Source organism: Carassius carassius, chromosome 8, assembly GCF_963082965.1.
Source record: "Carassius carassius chromosome 8, fCarCar2.1, whole genome shotgun sequence".
Lineage (NCBI taxonomy): Eukaryota > Metazoa > Chordata > Actinopteri > Cypriniformes > Cyprinidae > Carassius > Carassius carassius.
The window spans coordinates 22,550,672-22,572,452 of NC_081762.1; the positions used below are offsets into that span (position 1 = coordinate 22,550,672).

At 35.3% G+C, this 21,781-nt stretch overlaps 1 protein-coding gene across 1 annotated transcript; it reads left to right on the forward strand.

Annotated features, from left to right (window-relative positions):
- Window positions 1-995: 995 nt before the first annotated feature.
- irx1b (iroquois homeobox 1b) lies at window positions 996-4,161 on the forward strand. Its single transcript, XM_059555330.1, has 4 exons — window positions 996-1,401; window positions 2,190-3,159; window positions 3,324-3,396; window positions 3,802-4,161. The coding sequence occupies exons 1-4, from the start codon at window positions 1,156-1,158 to the stop codon at window positions 3,845-3,847; spliced, it is 1,335 nt and encodes a 444-aa protein (XP_059411313.1). The 5' UTR covers window positions 996-1,155; the 3' UTR covers window positions 3,848-4,161.
- Window positions 4,162-21,781: the final 17,620 nt, after the last annotated feature.

The window sequence follows — 21,781 nt, forward strand, 5'->3', positions numbered from 1 at the left end:
GTCTTTATTACCTTCTTCACCAGCCCACGCTACCAGACGTTGAAGCCGCTTCTATATTCAAACCCTAAACCTGCATGTGCGTGTGGAAAATGTTTAATAAAACATGAAATATTGCCTCAAGAATGGTCAAATGCGTTTAATCACGGACGGACAGTAGAAATATTTAATGAACACTCTAGTGCAAAACAGCTGACATATTTTCTTTATAATAGCCTAACTGGAAAAGGTATTTACTTTACTAAATCCAGTCTTTTTCTATACTGGATGAAACAGCCTAATACAACTTTTTTAATATTCTTGTAATATTTATATTTCTGTTGAATTCACGGTCATTTGTGTGTAGCAAGCGTGTCTGCATTTTGGTGACTGTAAATTCTAATTTTACATTTTAATATACTAAATTGTATAAGATATTGAATTATGTTTGTCATCGTAAAAGGACGCAATCAAAGGCTTAATGATGACTTTTTTTTAATTGGTCTCTATTTAACTGTACATGTAGGAATGTCTTTTGTAAGACTTATACTGTTAACTAAAACATAACTTTTAATAAAAACAATGTCAACAATATGTTACTGTATACAAGTATTCATTATACTGCTACTTCGTAAGATTCCTTGGTTGACAAATAAACTGTTTTATATTTAAATGTAACACTTCTGTTTTATGTTTCAGTTTAAACTAAGAGTTTCACAGTATCGTTTTAAACTTTTTCAAAGTCAATTACTTCAAACATCTATTTAAAGGAAGTTCAGAATTTAAAAATGTCGATGTGTTAAGCAACATAGAATTTAATGTTGTTTTAATGACTATTTTCTTTGTTTCTGTTTAAATATTTCGATATTTGTTGTCATATTCAACACTTTCACCTGAACAAGACTGAAGGAGGATACTTTTACACTGCCACACAAACACTCAGTAATACACAGCAGTCTACTTATCGCGTGGGTTTGGATAGGAGGGGCCTCGCTCTTAAGTAACATGCCAATCAAGCCGTCAACTTCAAATTGTGAGAGGTCCAGAGGGTCGACGCATCACTAGTCGTTCCTCCTGACGAGACCGCGCTTCTGCACCAAGCGAGAGTTATCGCTGTGATTGAAAGTGGATTGCCCTTCTCTCTTGTAAATCTCCATCAGAGATCATCGGGAGTTGGACATGTCGTTCCCCCAGTTGGGTTACCCACAGTTTCTAAACGCCTCCCAAGAGATGTACGGAGCGGAGCGCACGGCGGTCATGCCTTGCTCTCCACGCGAGGGAAGCTCGGAGAACAGCGCAAATCCCGCGACTGCAGCGGCGGCGATCACTCCGATGCTCGGCATGTACGCGAATCCATGGACCGTGCAAAACTACAGCGCCTTCTTACCTTACAACAGCGCCGAGCTGGCCCTGCTCTCTCAGATGGTAAGACGCTTTTCATACGTTACATTCTTTTTCTACAGTTATTTTTCGCGACTAAATATTTGTACAACGTTTTGAAGTGATGAATAAAGGATTAAACACGACTCTGTCACGGTTAAATCATAATGTGTGTTAACTGGCAATGGTTTGAAACGATAAAACGGACATAACTAATATTTATCAAATGCATGAAATCATAGGATTTAGTTATGGGAATTATTTTTAAAAATATATCCATAAATGTTTAATTAAAAATAAGAAATTATAATGGGTCTATTTTCACTCATATACAAAACTTAAAAAATGTAAATAAATAAATAAACCACGAGTCGTGTTATTTGCGTTTCTTTTTAATAGGCTATTAGGCTATTTGCTTTTAATTGTAAATAATTTATTAACTTCTTGCAAATATATATATATATATTGACACACAAGTAAGAATCGTTAAATACTTACATTTCATATTTTAATTGTAGTTCTTAATCATCTACATTAAGGTTTTATTTTATTTTTTAATTAACCGCGGCCAAAAAAAAAAAAATCTGTAGAGTTTTCCTCCCAATATAAAATAGGCACTTTATATATATATATATATATATATATATATATATATATATATATATATATATATATATATATATATATATATATATATATATATTATTTCAAAAGAAAAAAGAAATAAATACATAGATAGATACAGACAAATACATTCTACACTTTACTAATATTTCTAGCTTATTTCTGAGGGTTTCAACACTTTAACTGATCATTAATTTTCCACTCCCCAGGGGTCGCAGTATGAGTTGAAGGATAACCCCGGGGCACATCCACCAGGATTTGCAGTCCACGCTGCGCCCGGTTTCTACCCATATGGCCAGTACCAGTACGGTGACCCGGCCCGGGCCAAGAGCGCTACCAGAGAGACCACCAGCACACTGAAAGCATGGCTGCAGGAGCATAAAAAGAACCCCTATCCCACCAAGGGTGAGAAGATCATGCTGGCCATCATCACAAAGATGACCCTCACGCAGGTGTCCACCTGGTTCGCCAACGCGCGCCGGAGACTCAAGAAGGAGAATAAAGTGACCTGGGGTCGCAGCGCGGAGGACAGAGACGGGCGATTTTTTGACAGCGACAATGACGACGACGCGGACAAAAACGACGACGAGGAAGAAATCGATCTAGAGACCATCGATATTGACAAGCCGGAGGAGCCTAGAGGAGATCAGAACAAGGAAAGCTCGGATAATCAGAGCGAGAGAGAACACGTAGAAACACCGCGGATATTATCCTCACCATCAGCACTTAAAAACACGGACAGCCCTACGTCGAGTAAAGAGCAGAGTGTTGTCAAAAGCGTTGGTGAGGTGTCTCCTGGTGGGCCGGTGTGTCAGAGGCCTGGGAACAGCAAACCCAAAATCTGGTCCTTGGCGGAGACGGCGACAAGTCCCGATAACACGCAGAAGCTTGGTGTGTCCTCGACGCCCGCGGGCCTCAGGGCCTCACCCTCGACCCATCCCGCGTTCCTCTCCACTAACGGGATTTATACGTGCCAGATTGGGAAACTACACAACTGGGCGAGCGCCGCTTTCCTCAGTGCAAATTCTTTGATGGGTGTACGTTCACTTTTGAGTCAAAACACTAACTTCCCAAACCACAGCCCTGTTACGAACCCTGGAAAGAAACCGTCGTTTGCCTCTGGGTCTCCTTGTCTAGACAGCGACAACTCATCCGACAGTTTCAGTCCCAAACATAATGGTTAGTATTCAATCTGCAAAGCACTTATCAAGATAGTGATATATATATTTTTTTGTCACATCTAACCTCAACAACATTTTTTGTCTCTGCTGTTTGGTAAAAAGTTTGTTTTGAAAGAACACGTTATTTAGCTATTTGTTTATTTACCCTTTTAATTTTATTAGATCAAGAGAACGTTCAGAGAACTGAATCTCCAACACTTGCGTCCAGAACACCGTTTCCGGTCATCCATGACAGGTAACTTATACACTTTTCCAAGCAGTTTTAATGGCATCAAACTTGTATTAGCTTTAATAATTACAAAAACACAGTTTCACTTCACACGCATGTCAAAATAACAATCGGAGTCATTTTTATATAAACTTTCCTTAACATTTTGTAATAGCTAATGAGCACCGTCAGCTATCATTGGTTCATTTAACGCATTCAAATGGATAGAAACCCTTTCATATACATTTAAATAGCAATGAAACACATTTTCGTTAATAACCTAATCCTAAATGCTGGTGTGTGGCTTGTTAATTGCTTAATTAAAGTTATTTAAATACCAACCGGAGAAAATAAGCCTCTAGATCACTGTTGACTTTGTGCGTCATTTGTTGAAATCCATCTTAACTCATTTTTTCCCATTTCTCTACACAGGTCTCATCATGAAACATCACAACGCGCTCTGAAGACTATTTCATGAACACAGAACTTATCAGAAAACTCTAAATTATTTACCGAAACTAAAATGTGACAATACAATAACAGCATATAGCTACGTCATCGGATAGACCAAAATAATTTTTGTATTTCTTAATAGGCTCCCATCCTGCAATATATATATATATAGCCTATATATATATATATATATATATATATATAGTATTTTCATTTTCATTTCAACATGTTTGAGTTTTTCGTGTAGTTCGCCTCCATTTCTTTTACAGAGTTAAAAGAGTTATTTGTCAGAAATTGTGAAAATGATATATTTTTGTGTAATAAAGAAAATGAGATGAATTGTGTTATTGAAATCTATCATCTTAGGTTGAATAATTGGGAGTTGTTTATTCAAAAGACATGTCTGAATGAAGACACTGTCTTTAATTGTAAGGCAAGCAAATTATACATGCTGAAAAATGGTGAATTAGTGGAAAATGGTGGAATAAATGATATTAATAAGTGGGAAAATAACGTTTTTATAACTTTTATCCGACATAGGGAAACGTAAACAATTGAATAAATCATATTGTATTACGATGTTTATTTACAATTAAATATGTATCAACAATTAATTCGTAATACCGGGGTTAACAATTGAAGCTGATTTTACCAAAGTATTTTAAAGTATATAATAAGCTGAAATAATTAATAGTGACTAAAGTTGTCAGTGTGTAGAAACAGTTCAAGTTACTAAATAACCGAAGTAACGGCGACATCTATTGGCAGCTTTTTTCGAATTTATGTTTAGAACGCAAAATTATTCAAATTCAAAACTATAAAGGCTACAATAAAAATCGCTGTTTATATATACAAAAAGACTATAATAGTATCCATACATGCAATGGTATTGCAACATACGTTTGTTTTTCTTGTGACTCTAAAAATCTCCGTATCAAGAAATCACGAAATATGACAATCAGAATCTTCTTAAAAAATATATGTCAGTCTCATTCAAAGCGAGGTGTTTAAAAACAAGGTCAGGGGATGCATACCTTTGAGCTGAAATACATGTGAGAGAGACTTTTTTCTATTATTATTCAAAACGCAGAAACAAAATTGAAGTGAAAACAGTTTGTTGCAATTCAAGCAAATGACTAGTTGTGCGCGATTAAATTGTTTATGAGAGTTCATAGCGCGGTTTCAACAGAAGGCGCAAGCTCTCCTTACACAACCTCGACAGCTGACTGAAATATGGAGACAGAGGAATATGGATCGCAGCTGTTCAAATGCCAGCGCACAGCATGTGTGTTATACTCGGAGGAGAGTGGGGTGTGCATGGAGATTATGTCAGTGATAAGTAAAATATAAAAGCTTGCTAAGAAAAGAGACCGAGCTACAGCTGAACTACTGGAGCTATGTGATGCCCCAGCATCAAGATACAGCGCTCATTCACTCAAACGCATGTTTTATATATTATTTTATTGTTTTGTTTTAAAACCAAAGAAAATTTTGAAGCAACATGTTGCAGAATTTCTTACTGCTGATGGACGCGCCGAAATATGATTTAACAACACCATATTTTAATATATCCAAGACTACTACAATAATGTTCTGTTAAGCTTTTCAGCTTCATCCTCGTTAATGTTATTCATCTGACTGGTTACAAATTATTACGCACACAAGCGTGAAAACCAGGGTCCTCTTGCGGGACCCCTGAAGTGACGACCTCCGCAAACCTTCAGAGAAAATAAACCACCGCCAGGGCCAAAAAAGGTTTATGTGAAGACGTGAATTAATTTTCAGTGTTTGGAAGTGTGTTTATATTCTGTTTTCTCTGTCACAGATGCTGCAGTAAAGTAAGTGTTTTAGAGAGACGGGGGGGGGGGGGGGGGGAACAGAGAAAGTTAGTGACAGAGGCACATCTGGATCGGGTCACATTCTTACTGTGTGACAAACAGACTGATTTATGGATGTCCTAATCAAACACATGATCCCCAATCAGTAAAAAGACATTCTGAAAGCTTTTCGCAATACAAGACGTCAGCAAAACCGCACATTCCAGAAAACACGGTGCTCAGCGAGAACTTCATAAAACATAGGCCTATCATTTTTTGGACCGAGGTTCAAACCAAAAGGTCAGACTGGGGCCAAGAACACGAAGCACTTGGAGAGTGTGTGGGAAATAGACCACATCCACTAAATCACAGACTGTTGTTTTTATGTTTGTTTTTTTTCTTCATAAAAATAAATCACCCGTATGGGTGTAAATGTTTGGTGAATACCTGAGCATCGCAGGCAAGTTTCTCAACTATCAAATAATTAGTTAAAACCATTGCTGTTAATCTTTTAATTATTTTGTTTTTAAACCCATAGAAATCTATTCAATTGTTACGTTCAAATGCAACGTTTTCTTGTCGCTAGTAGCTTTTTTCCCCACTATATAAGAATCTTGAGTTATATATATATATATATATATATATATATATATATATATATATACACATTTACAAAGAAAATTTTGGAAGTTGAGATCCTTGAAACATTCATGCATGATGGTTTTCTAATGAACTGGACAATAATATGTTATCAGTGGGGCTTTACAGCATTTACAGTGACTATCTGACTGCAAAATAATATCATAGAAAATTAAGTATTTAAAAAAAAAAAATTCAATATCTGTTGCATAAAAAATTTTAAGGCTACAAAAAAATAAGAACAGGATTTGAAAAAAAGAGAAGAAATTAAAAAGACAAATTTGGCTTTTTTTTATTATAAATATTTGTTCTCTCTGCACCTTGGTTTACTGAATTTTCAGGAATAAAAACAGACCCTAAACAGAAAAAATACCGATTTAATGAGCGGAACTGTTTCACAACTAAACAACACAAGATATCTTTTAAAAATAATTCCGGCTACATAACAGATATAGATTAAGTAAAAGTAATAATGCATTAATAATCTTCTATAAAAATGGATCTTCAAAAGCAAACCCTGCATATTACTCTCTTTTATGAGGCATTTTTGCATTTTCAGCCAAGACTGCAACATAAGGAATATCACTATCTTTGAGTCCACCTGGTCAGGTGATGTGTCAATCAAAGCAGTGACTCTAGAGAAGATGTCAGTCATGTCAGGCGTTTCTGTGCTATGCTAATGCTAATGGTGCTAGTCCTGCCTGGGCCTTTGTGGCCCACCCGTGATAAGACATAAAATAGCTGGCTGTTTGAAAGGCAAGGTTTAGGCTTCTTGAAATGAATATATAAAACCATGAAGGTGTGAAGGATGGAGAGATGGAGGGAGGTACAACAAAATGAATCAAATGGAGCAAAATAAGCAGGAAGCAAGGTGGGGAGAGCGTTTAAATATTTCAAAGGGGGGTAGGTTTCTCTCATGAAAAAAACATGAGAAATCTAACTTTGCATTTGGAATTAGTTTCAAAAATAGAAAATGGTTCAAGGTAACGATTGCACATAACTACAGGTCTAACCTGAGGCAGCCCCCGACAGACCAAAGCCCTGGCAGACTATCTGATGCAATCAGTTTCCCAAAGCATATAGAGGATTAATATCCAAGTGTAAGAGAAGAGTGTCCGAGTCCCATCACCACATGTGCTCTTATCTGTAATCCTGTTAAATAAACGTCATACCAACCCAAACAGTCTGGGCAGATGCATTGCAAAGTGAGACTGAGATCTTACAGTCCTCCACCTGGAGCTCTGTGAAGAAGACATGCTCTTCTGAAAGACTAATACCTAAACTCTCTCTTTCACACACACACACACACACACACGCAATGCTCACACACTACTAAGTTGTCATTTTAGCACTTTTATGTTACAGTACACATCCAAAACCAATTCCCTAGAGCAAACTGGATTTAACTACGGGAATGTTGCTCAATAACCAGAAAAGCACCACCTCATGAAAATGCATCAGCCTGCAGTCTATTAAAGTTGGTTTAAAGGAATAGTTCACCCACAAATTTAAGTTCTGTCATCATTTACTTGACTTTACATGACTTTTTTTCTTCTGCATGTGGAACATAAAAGAAGATATTCTGAACATTGACTCAGAGTTCCAGTCTTGTTTTGGACCCCACTGAACGCAGCTCTTCATAACAACTTATTTTGTGTTTCACACAAATAAATAAAGTCTTGTGTTTGGAACAACATGGTAGTGAATAAATGATGAACGGATTCTCATTTTTTGGTGAACTATCCATTAACATCTCATACTGAAGTATATTTATAGCTGACACTAAGAAGTCATTTTGGCAGACATTCATAAAATGAGTCCACATCTGCTTTGGAGGACACTTAAGCTGTCCACAATGTATACTAATGTCATTTTAGCATCCTCAGACACAATGGAACCACATGATGTCTACACTGACCACAGTTATTATGAAGCAAATCAAGAGGAGCCAGAATAACGCACGGCACATTGCCTAGCTTCTGAAATGATCTAGATTAGCTGCAAAAGATCACAGCTCACAGTAAAGCTGCTGTCATGTGCAATACACAAATTCAGTTAATTCAATTATTTCAAAGAATGACAGCATCTGATCATCCTTTTTACTTTCAGAATAAAATGCATGCTAATACATTAATGCCTTTTAGTTTTTTTTTGTGTTGTTTGTTAAAATTCATTGATTGATTCAAATAACCTACAACCCTTTTCATCAGATGTATCAGAATTCTAATGCACTGGCAGCCTTTATTTACTGGATTGAACATATGGTGTCTTATTTAATTATGTAGGTTGCTTATTTGACTTACTCTGTTTTATTATTTTTTTATGTTTTTGTTTGTATTATTATCTGACTAATTGTGTGTTTGTTGAGTAGTTGGGTATGGATGAGATGTAAAATGCACTCCCTGACCCCTTTAAACAGGCTCTGAGCATTCAGTTATGTTCAGGCAAGTCTTAAAATAATAAACAATCCTGCAAGTGAACTGCACCTCCTCCATCTGAACCCTCATACTACAATACTATCCTATTTGCACCCCAGAGGTAAAGTAATTAGAGACAGAAGGACCGTCAAACTATGCATTCACTCCTTATAGGATGGAACGACAAGGATGTGTTGACTGCATCTGAGACCTGTTTATTGACTTATGATATTCATTAAATGAGCAAGTCACATATTGTAAGAGAATGACAACATTCTAGGTTGGTTTTATTATTCGTGGAATCCATTCTCTACCACACAAGGGAAAAAAATCACACTTGGGTAAATTAGATTGACAAACATATGAGACATCTAGTCATAATTACCGGATAAAAATACAATTATGAGATACTAAGTTAAATACTATGTCAAAATTGAGCTAAATTTAAATTATGACAAAACGTCAAAATTATGAGATGATGTAATCCATAATTAAGATAAAAGGTCTAAATAATGGCATACTAAGTCATTAATATGAGATAGAAATAAATTTTATGAAAAAAATAATTATGAGATAAAAATATATATAAAAAAAGATAAGATAGTCAAAATTTCAAGAGTCGAAATTATGACTAAAGAATTATGAGATTCTACTGCAAGCCACAAGTCAAAATGAGACACAGTGTCATAATTATGACATAAATCAATTGCTTATGCAATAATTAAGATTTGTGTCATGGTGTCTTTTACTATAAGTATTTTTATAATTTCAATATTGTCATTTTTATCTCTGAATTATGTTATTTTTTTAATCTCATAATTTTGATTTATGTTATAATTATTACTCAGTATGTAGACTTCTTATCTCATGTGTGACTTGGTCTCTAACAAACCTTTTCATCACATTATTGACTTTTTAATACAATTATGGTTTACCAAAGCATGATTTTTTTTCTTATGTAGCAGAAAACGAACTTCCAAAGTAATTTCTTAAAATAAACAAGTGTAATATCATTTCTTTTGCTGCATCTTTCCACTTTTATTTTAAGGTCAGCGCATAAATATAGCTATAAATAGACACTGCAGTGTCACTTGAAGTAACAAAGATCAAATAAATTTTTAAAGAGGAGAATTGTCAAAGCATACTGGGGTTGAACATAAAATGAGGAACAAAAACACATACTGCTTTTTCAAAGATAATGCTACAAAAATCATAAAATAATGGATAAAGCATTAAAAAGAAATACAGGCAATGGAACAATCTAATTCCATTTTTCTGTATATAACCCATTAAAATGTTATGGTGGTGGACACATCTAAATTAACTGATATTCGAATGAAAACAAACATTTAAAAATATTGTACAATATATAATAAATATTTAACATTTCTTTTGCATCACACATTAAACAGAGTCAGATCTATCAAATAATGTGACCGAGTTCAGTGTGCTGTTGATTCTATCCGTAGTGATTCATTGCACACAAATGACATTTCCTGAGAATGACCCAAGTGAACATCTATCACACGCTTTACACACTTTCAAACTTTACACAACTGCAAAAGCAATTTCATCCGAACACTCAATTTAAAGACCCATTCAAAGATCCATCAGCTGTACAGTGTACTGTGCTTGTTGAAAGCGTTCTTCAGTTTAACTTCAGAATGATGTTTTCTTCTGTCTCTGTCAAACACAAGAATTGCCTCCCAACCAACAGCCGAGAGCTGCTCCACTGTCACCGAAGCTCAAACACAGACCCACACTGTGCCTGCAGTTTTCATCTGCACAACAAATTATTATGGTCATTATTAAACTAGTTGGCTATATTATTTTTGCTTTATTTGAATGTCTACATTCTTGCAATTACATCATTTTAAAGTAGCCGGCATGTATCCTATTTTCTGCTGCCACCTTGTGATCTGAAAAGGAACTCAACTTCCCAGCAAAGTGAATCATCTATTTGTTTTAAGAGTACTGAAGAATAGTAATAAAATATATATTAATCAGAGAATAAGGTTTCCATCTTTTTTCAGTTCCTCTTATCCTGATTAAAAGGACATCCAAACCAAAACCACCCAAAAATCTGAGATTATAATAAACACTAATTTTATTTGCCAACTATCTCTGTCTTTTAAAAATACAGTCAAGATCACGACAGAGCAAAAACCAAGCCATCGATAACTCTCATTAAAACATATGTGATATAACATTATACATTGTATATGAATTGTACATCATTGTAGATGTTTGTTTTAATAAAATGATATTGATTTGAATCATAAAAATGTGTCACGATGATTTTCTTTACCATAGCCTACTCATAACGGCATTAAGGCTCTGAATAGTGCGCATTTAAGAAAATATGCTTTTTAATAATAATCTTAAATACACTGATAGAATTTGCTTTGAAATTTTCATTGTATTAATTATAAAACTAATCTAATCCATTTTATATATAAATAACAATAATGATGAAGTTCTTGTTTTGAAGCCGAACATGCCAATAATAAAATTTATTAATTTAAAATTCTTTAACGAAAGGAGGCTGGAGCTGGCATAACAAAAGGTGATTTATATCACTGTTCATAATACAAATGAATAATATAAAATACAGAAATGTAACTACAGAAGATATCAGCAGAGGACAGGCTATAGGCAACCAAAAAACATCATACACATTTAAGTATAATTAAATCATTTCAGTTGGGGTAGGATATATTTATATTCATATAAATTGCTTTAGAAAGACCCTGCACATTTTTAAGAATATTTATGCATTTATTTTCCATAGAGTAACATTTCACATAATGACAAGATGTCGATTATTTTAAAATGTAAATATTGAAACTATACTGAAAGAATATATATAGGGAAGTTGTTTTGATTAAAGATTATGAGGGCAAATAAAAAAAAAAATATGATGTCCACAAATAAATCATTCATAAGACACACTTAAATATTCCATTAAAAAAGTGTTGAGTTTGATTTCATAGTGACTTCAGCAAAAGGCAGTTGATTAAAGTTTATTATAGTAGCATAGTTGTTTTATAGTTGCTGAATATAATCAAGTAATCTCTGCAGAATAAAAAAGAAAAGAAAAATATCACGAAGACATGTCTTTTTATTAACTTTTCAAAAATTGATGACCGATTACATTTATTTTTGCAAGAATATTGCCTGTTTATAAATATACACATTTCTGCATGAATTAAATATTTAATTGTCTATCTGTGCTTCCAACATAGAGAACTAACAAATATTGCTACTTGCTATGCAATCACATTATAATTGCTGTTAGTAGTGTTCATCGTCTGGTTGACTATGTCTTGTATTCATTTTTTTTTTCTGAAAATTCCTGTCATTTGTACATAAACTGATCACCACTTCGAAGCTACAACTAAATATTGTAGAAACTTTATTTTCTGTAAAGTTGCTTTGCAATGATTTGTATCGTAAAAAGCACTATACAAATAAACCTGAATTGAATTTAATTGAATTATGGTATGAATGTTTATCCATTCTGCAAATAAAACACCCTAAACCATTATGTCATTACAAGAAAGACCATGCATATGTTAAACTGATTGTATAATGCTACTAACACTGACAAAGGCTGCATTTCTCAATAACAATTGATCTTAGAGCTTAAAGGGATAGTTCACCTAAAAAGGAAAATTCTATCATGACTTACTCACCCTCATGTCGTTGCAAACCTCTATAAGTGGCTTTCTTATGTTGAACATAAAAGAAGATATTTTGAAGGTTGCTAGTAATCAAACAGTTGGTGGTTGCCATTGACTTCCATAGTAGGAACCACCAATTGTTTGATTACCAGCCATCTTTAATATATATATATATATATATATATATATATATATATATATATATATATATATATATATATATATATATATATATATATTTATGTTCAACACAAGAAAGCAAATCATACAGGTTTGAGGGCGAGATAAGGGTGAGTAAATGATGACAGAAGTTTCATTTTTGGGTGAACTATCCCTTTAAGAGCCTTTTTAAGAGCAATTATTGTTTGACGTGCGTTTCCCAAAAATGCACTTAACACAATCACTTAGAAGTCACTATCCGTTTGTCAAGTGCTGAAATGTCACCTTATAGAATGGTTCATAAATGTGGTTTACGATCGTTCATTGAAATGTTATTCTATGATGTATAATATTATACTTTAAATAATAATGTATAATATACTTAATGTAGAGAGAGAGAGAGAGAGAGAGAGAGAGAGAGGGAGAGAAAGAGAGAGACGTTATTTCCGGCAGTACAATGGGTACATTGACAGACAGTATCAACAAGGCAGGCCTACATGGTACATGCAACTCTATGACACACGTCCGAAAGGATTAAATGTAGTGTTAGTGAATTAATCATATTTTGGTTGGGAAACGTCTTTACCTGCAGTACAGAGTCGTCGTTCACCAGCTTCTCGTAAAGGTGTTAAACTTGATAAAGTCCTTCTCTGTCTCTGACGAGAATAAAATGTATTTATACAAGTTTGTTTCAGTTGTTTGAAAGTAAACATTCATTGCAGGCAGTGTATTTTTTTTTTACCTCTTATCTATCCCTCTGCTGTTTTACTGTTAAAAAAGTGCCAAACGTTTAAGCACGTGACATGAGTATCGGTCCGATCGTATGATTCGTTAAAAAGCAGCAGCCTGGATGAAGGACTCACTCACTCACTCGCGAATCGAGCATTGCTTCTTAACAGTTAACGCAACAGTTATGGGACACAGTGATGAAATATGCTGTGAATTATGATTAAATATTGTGATCTTGAATACTGTGATCTTGATCGTCAGATAAGGATTTATCGGTAAAATTGTACTGGAGAAGGAGCAACATTTTGCAATGTTTTTGTCAGTCATGCCAGGATTATTTGAGTCAAATTCGATTCTCCAAGAGATGGCACCCTTGGCCTTCGCATAAGTATTTGGTGTTTGGTTATCATTATCCAATAGCCAGTGCTGTCTAAATGACGTCATATAAGAACAACGTAGTTTCCAATTTCTTGTGATTTTATTTTCAACTATATATATATATATATATATATATATATATATATATATATATATATATATCTGTTTCTGTCACTGTTTCTGTGATTCAGCAAGAGACCAAATAATAACGTTTCCAAAGTGCATATATATATATATATATATGCACTTTGGAAACGTTATTATTTGGTCTCTTGCTGAATCACAGAAACAGTCATGTTTATATCATTAATATTAATCTACTGTCATTCACAAGTAGGCTATAATTTTTTTTTTTTCTGAAGAAAATAAAACTAAAAAAGAAATGGAACATTATTGATGATTATCAGTGAAATAACAGGCAATTAAAACTTATGTAACACTTACAATAAGGTTAAAATGTACCTATTTTTATGTTACATACTAGCTTAGTTACATGAACTTAACAATGAAAAATAAAACAATTCTTATTTTAATTCTTATTTTAACATTTAATACACATATATAATCAAAAGTTGTATCTGTTAATAGACCTGAGCTAACATGTATCAGGTAAAAGTTAATCGTTATTGTTATAACTTTAACACTGTACAAACAAATGTTTTGCTAATTGTTGGGTATGTTAGTTAATACATTAACTAGCGTTAACTAATGTGATCTTATTATAAAGCATTACTAAATGTATTTTCCAGAATGTTTATATTAAGCTCCCTTTTGGAAAAAATGTTTCTTCATTCCTGTTGTTCTGTGGTTCTCAAGTATTTGTGACATGAGTTTTGTTAATTTATAAAATTTTCATGTAAGTCTATACTTTTTCCCCTTTGGAATAACATGTACCAATTAACTGTTATAAGTAAGACTAGGAAATAAGATCAATTTTGGACGTTAATGTCACAATAATATGCAGTTTCTACTCAAACTTAGAGTGTATACTCAATTTTACTCAAAACTTTGATGTTTCAGTATAAGTTGAAATTTCCTACAGTGCATTAATTTATCCCTCTCTCATTTAATATTTAATATATGAACCGTATGATGGTGCTGATGGAAAGAATTTAGGATGTCACAGGCACTTACTCTATAACACAATGTGAGTTTGAATCTTATCATTTCCCCACTAAGTCCCTTTACTTTGATACTCTGAGCACCGCTTCTGCTCAGGTCTTTGAGAGGACACAGAGACAGACCACATCAGACAGTAGAGGACAGCGGGCTCTTTCTCATAGTGTGTTAGCCATGGGGCCTGCGTCCTGATTCCCTCCATATAGGACTAGACGTCTGAGCTTAGTGCAGCAGGCGGGTCATTTGACACAGAGCTATGTGATGTCTACATTTACATGAACATTCAATTAGTCTCAGTGACCAATAATCATGAAATCCTTGTAATGACTTTTTATACAACATAACTAGTGGCTTATGGTGCTTTCTTTTTGAATTTAGAAAGAGGGAAATAAGAGTGAGCCAGCAGTAGATTTTGAACCAGGAATGCCTATTATCCCAGTAGAAAGCTATCTGTTAGCATTCCCATTCATCTCTATGGCAGTTGCTCAGCTGACGCAGGACCGTTTCAGTCCCAACCCATTCTCATGGCAATTTGTACATATTTTAAGAGGTGGCTAATTGGTTAAAATTCATATTACCTTGTTCATATGAATTTGTACGTTTTGTGATATATCGTAAGTTTTTTATGAGGTGGCAAATTCGTAGGAATTTTTATGAATGATCAGCCCTAACCCCGTCCCTACACCTACCCCTCACAGAAAACGTTCAAAATCATACGTCGTGAGATAGCGTTGTCAGTTTTGCAGCTATAGGTTGTTTTGAGCCAATAACCTGAGCTGTAACACATTTTCACAGTTGTATCTAGCAAATAATTATAACTGTAAAAGCAAAACATTATCTATTGTAAATCGATCTTTTTATATGTTCATTTTTTATATTTTCATTTTTTTAATTTACATTTTAAACACTATAATTTGTGTTTTCTTACCTTGACATTAAATTACAGAAAATTATTAAGGGTTGCTGCATGAGTGTTTCTAATACAATGGCAAATAGTTTTTTCTCTCTTGTGACAGTAATCAATCTCTCTGTATTTTTTTAGGCAAATAGGAATGCAAAAAAAATATATATATATGTTATAGTTTCCATTCACCGCTACAAGTTTATCTAGCTATGATGATACTGACTTCTGAAAAGCCTGTTAATATAAAAAAGGTCTATTGGAAACTCGTACAACAGACTATATGGATACTTCTGAATGGCTGTCAATGGAAAAAGATGTCTTTGCAGCCAGATGGTGTAGTTATTAGCTAGCAGGCCCATGCTAACCATTAAAGACTTGACACCTTTAGTTTGTCAGTTGAATTAGATATTTATGAGATCTAGTGTAATATCTGTGTAATATCTAGCCCACAGTATTTAGCTTAGCTTTGGATGTTCTGTAATACATTCTCTGGGTCGCAACCTCAAAATTGGTCTCAGGTCTGTCAAAATGCCAGTGGATTTCCATTGTCATGCTCAGTGAATTGTGCACACTAGACTGTGTCAGACACACTCAGACAGACTATAACAGAAACAGATCACAAGCCATGATAGGATAGACAGGAAATTGCAAACCATACATTCAAATGATCGATTGTGTCTCATATAATATTAAACAGATTTATTTTCCACACAAGCCCTCACTGTTCAGTCTCGAATGACCTTGCTGGTTAAATAAAGGTTAAGTAAATTTCCCTGTCATCAATGTCAGGTCCCAAAATTTGCAGAGACTTAAATGCCATTATACTGATAAATGGAAATCCTCTTTTCAGATGGATAAACAAAGTAAATAATTAATATGTTTTTGCACTAGGCAATTACTCATTTTTACATTAAGGGTATACAATGCAAAGGTTGCAGATGTTTGTACTGTGTCTGGCAGCGATAGTATTCCTGTAGCACAAGCGGTTGTGGGATTTGTAGGGCAGAGGTGAGTTTAGCTGGAGGGTAGTTGACTGATCCCATGCATCCATCCCATGCAGCTGAGGTGGCAAAATCCAAACCACACAGCATAAACCACCTTGAACAGATGTTACTTACAGCTTTTACATAGAGAGAAAGCCAGGACTAGTTTTATAACTTTTATTCTTTAGGGTGGGTTGATTTTTTAAAGTCAATACTTACTACTAAAGAACAATTCCTCTGTTATTGGCCTTGTAATAAGATACATTTGAACACACAAAGACCTTGTGATTTGAAGAGCATCTACATGGGTAAAATGTCACAATAGAAATATGCCTTCAAATAATAGGTTTCAGCAAAATTCAACTGTAAAACTTAAAAACTGTGAAATATAAAAATGTGTGAAATGGCAAAAGGCAACATTAAAACTCCAGAAAATTAAATTAAATTAATTAATACATTTATTTTCAATGAATAATAAATGATCATGTAAATCAAGTTTGAATTTATGAATGTCTGCATACAAAATATTTGATAATATTGAAAATTTAGTTTGGAGAACAATTACAATAATAATCAATAAATCTTATTTTTTAAGTCATAAATACAAAACTACATACATTTGCATAACTATACCTATTACAACCAATGAATAATTACTAATAATTATATACATGATTCCTGTGACAGCAAGCCCCATGTCTCCAAATGGGACTCTGAAGCATCTGCTGAACATTGTGATGAAAGGCAAGCAAGAAACAGAGCCACTTCAAGATCAAATATAGAAAATGAGCAGAGGAGAGAGCGGACAATAATTCATCAACCCTGTCTCTGAGCAAGTAAAGTTACTGGCTCAGTCTATTAAACAGATTTATGGTGAGTGTTGTCCCTTGTATTTTGAGATAACAGGCTGCCCTACATAAAAGATACGACAAGGATTAGACTCATCCATCCCACAGATTTTAGAAATGTTTTCTGTTGAAGGGAAATGTCAGAATCAGATTTATCCTGTGACCCTAATTGAGAAAGAAGTGGGGTGAAGGATGATAGCCAGTGACTTCCTTTCACTGTATGGTCCACTTTTCGTAGCAGTGAATGAAGATGTATCATATCGATCACAAGTGCAGTATGGAGTATCTCAAGGCTCAGTACTAGGGCCGCTACTCTTCACGCTTTATATGTTAACCTTGGGAGATATCATCAGGAAACATGGTGTTAGCTTACACTGTTATGCTGATGATACTCAGCTCTATATTTCTTCATGGCCCGGTGAAACACACCAATTTGAAAAACTAATGGAATGCATAGTCTGCATAGAATGGTTTAGCACCTCAGTATTTGAATGAGCTCCTTTTACATTATAATCCTCTACGTCTGCTACGTTCTCAAAACTCAGGCAATTTGACAATACCTAGAATATCAAAATCAACTGCGGGCGGCAGATCCTTTTCCTATTTGGCGCCTAAACTCTGGAATAACCTACCTAACATTTTTCGGGAGGCAGACACACTCTTGCAGTTTAAATCTAGATTAAAGACCCATCTCTTTAACCTGGCTTACACATAACATACTAATATGCTTTTAATATCCAAATCCGTTAAAGGATTTTTAGGCTGCATTAATTAGGTAAACCGGAACCGGGAACACTTCACATAACACCCTATGTACTTGCTACATCATTAGAAGAATGGCATCTACGCTAATATTTGTCTGTTTCTCTCTTATTCCGAGGTCACCGTAGCCACCAGATCAAGTCTGTATCCAGATCAGAGGGTCACTGCAGTCACCCGGGTCCAGTACGTATCCAGACCAGATGGTGGATCAGCACCTAGAAAGGACCTCTACTGCCCTGAAAGACAGCGGAGACCAGGACAACTAGAGCCCGAGATACAGATCCCCTGTAAAGACCTTGTCTCAGACAACCACCGGGACAAGACCACAGGAAACAGATGATTCTTCTGCACAATCTGACTTTGCTGCAGCCTGGAATTGAACTACTGGTTTCATCTGGTCAGAGGAGAACTGGCCCCCCAACTGAGCCTGGTTTCTCCCAAGGTTTTTTTCTCCATTCTGTCACCGATGGAGTTTTGGTTCTTTCCCGCTGTCGCCTCTGGCTTGCTTAGTTGGGGTCACTTCATCTACAGCGATAACGTTGACTTGATTGCAAATAAATGCACAGACACTATTTAACTGAACAGAGATGACATCACTGAATTCAATGATGAACTGCCTTTAAATATAGCATTATTGATACACTGTTTTCGTAATAAATGTTGTTCAGTTGCTTTGACACAATGTATTTTGTTTAAAGCGCTATATAAATAAAGGTGACTTGACTTGACTTGACTGAGGCATCTCTCTGTCTTCTTATCAGAGCATGTGTCGTCTGTGCTTTGACCTTCAAGGACAAGGTTGGATGTTGGAATTGGTATGGTTCATAGGGATAAAGTCAGACATCATTACTGAAAAATAAACCCTGCCAGGGTGACCAGGACTCTTACAAACTGGAGGAGTATTGAAATTTAACAATAACACAACAGTAAAACCCACTAACAAAATGTACAATTTGGAGATTACATGACCCTTCGGCAGCATTGCACTCATAGTCCTTCACTCTGCTCACTTTGTCAGAAATTGTATATATCCTGTCAGTAAATTTTGAGCCACTCTTCAGCTAGCCCACTATGAGTACCCCAGCAGTCAAGGACATTCTGAAAAGAGAGATTGAACAATTGCCAATAAAGAAAGAATTCAAAGAGTCCACCATCTCCAGAGAGGACCTTGACGCTGCTATAGCTAACGGTATCAAGCTAGAGCTCAAAGAGAAACAAAGTACACTCGATTCGGTTGTGGCTTCGACTGTAAGAGAAGCAATAAAATCTGTACAGACCCCTGCACTCTGTGATCTTCATTTGGATATACAAACGTCCAACGATTCTGTAAAAGAGCTAAAAGCACCGGGTTGATTCTGTTCAAGTAGCTGCATGTTGAGGACAGGAGAACAGCACAAACTTAAGAAATCAGCTGTAACAATTTACCTGAAAAAAAAGACGGACATTGAAGATAGGAGAAGGAGCAATAAGGTACTACTGGTAGGGTTGCCAGAGGGGGCAGAGGGCTCCGATGCAGCTGGCTTCCTCAGAGTTAATCTTCCCAAATGGATTCCCTTCACTGAAAGACCGAGTCTTTCAGTGAAGGGATTGACCGGGCACATTGTGTATGACGGAAGGAAAAACTCTGATCGGCCGCATACTCTCATCTTCCCTGTACTAAGATGGCATGACAGGTCGGCAATCCTGAAAGTACTCGGCAGGCATATCGGGTGAAATATACGCAGGACAATGTCATGCTACTGTCTTTTCCAGACTTTAGTCCAGCCACAACTACCAAGAGAAAGAGCTTAATCCAGTCTTGAAGAAGATGAGAACACTTGGTCTCCAGCCCTTCTTAAAGGAATTTCTCAAAATTAATATATCTTGTGATGTAGACCCTCAGATATTGTGGGAAGCGAAAAAATGTGCAATATGAGTATTCTGTATATCTTTTACTTCTGCTCTTGCCAACAGCAATTTACACAATTAGAAAAGAAAAAGAAAACGTACAAATACAAATACAAAAACGTATTTTTTTCTGATCAACAAGCTGCACAATTGTCCTCATTGAAAGAGGAATTTGACTTACTTTCACAATCTAAGGCATAGTTTATTTTACAAAGGACGAGGCATATGAGCTGAACAAAGATGCAACACTCACTCTTCAAAGTTCAAGCTTTATTGATAAAACAACATGCCTTTCCGGCATCTAAGGCCTTCATCAGATAACAAGAGCAACAATCTCAGACAGTTATGTGCAATCTGATAATCAGCAACAGGTGTGCAACACTAATAGCTGATTGAGAAGTAGGATTTAAAAAAAAAAACTTCCAAGCTCAAGGTCAAACTTTAAAGAAAATATATAGAGGCTTATTCATTCAAGCTTCAAATCAATTGCCCCCCTCGATTCGCGCTTCACATCAATATCTCCTCCCTGACCTACTGAATGGATTAACAATTAAACATTCCATCCAGTCTCTTGTATACATATTATATCACTCTTTGTTAAATAAATTAGATTTTCAAATTTAGTCCTAGTTGACAACCCTCTTACACTGATTGACACTAGATTTTTTCTGTCTTTAGAATCTCTACTTATTATTTGTCTTTCCAAGACCTTTTCAATGTTTATTTGTCCTGTTTTTTTTTTCACTTTAGTCCCCCTGCTCAAAAACTTTTCTTTCCACAAATCTTTTTTTCTTTTCTCCCCAATGTCGCTTACCTCTTCCGGGATTGTACTGTCCTTTGTTCCATCATCATGTTCTTTATTTTTCATCACATCCTGCCCCACATTGTCCACAGATAGTTATAGTCCAATCATCACTTCTTCTTCTCTATCCTGCTCATTCTCTCTTGCTTCCTCTTCTTCTTCTCCTTCACTGCTCAGTATATCCTTTGTTAATCCACTTGTATGTTGTGATGCATTTTCTTCATCAGCCTCCCTCAAAATACTCCAATTCATTATGTGCCTCCATCTCCATTTTCTCATGTTCCTCTTCATCTATTTCACATGCGCATCTTAGCAATGCCTTTCTGCAGCCTTGGCACTGCGGGGCTGTACAGTCCCACACATAATGCCCCTGCTCCAGGCATTCTCTGCACGTTAGTTCAGGGCAGTCTTTCTTTTCATGTTCAGCACTAGAACATATTCTGCATATTTCTACTTGCTGATCATGAATGACTGAAAAACTGTGTTCTTGCCTCCGTTTCAAAACTGGTGTTATATGGAAGTGACACCATATCCTTAGGGAATTTGACTCTTATAAATCTTGTTCCATCTGCCACCATTGTCCCTGGGTAATACCTCCTTCTCAACGGCAGTATCGGTGTAACTCCCCAGCTTTGCAGTTTTTGTAGTACATCCTTGTCACTGATATAATTAGGCAAATGTAAAAAATTTACCACCCTCTCCGTTTCACAAAGTTTGCTTACTGTACACATTTGTCCATTTAATAGTAGTCCATTCAATGAATTGTCAAAGTCCATTTCATTCTCCATTGTAAGTTCATACTCAACGTTGTTTTATTCCTTAGCCCATATAG

Coding starts and splice junctions, on each gene's coding strand:
- irx1b (XM_059555330.1), top strand. CDS start 1,156: ATGTCGTTCCCCCAGTTGGGTTACCCACAGTTTCTAAACGCCTCCCAA. Junction 1,402..2,189: donor TGGCCCTGCTCTCTCAGATG/GTAAGACGCTTT, acceptor TCCACTCCCCAG/GGGTCGCAGTATGAGTTGAA. Junction 3,160..3,323: donor TTTCAGTCCCAAACATAATG/GTTAGTATTCAA, acceptor TAATTTTATTAG/ATCAAGAGAACGTTCAGAGA.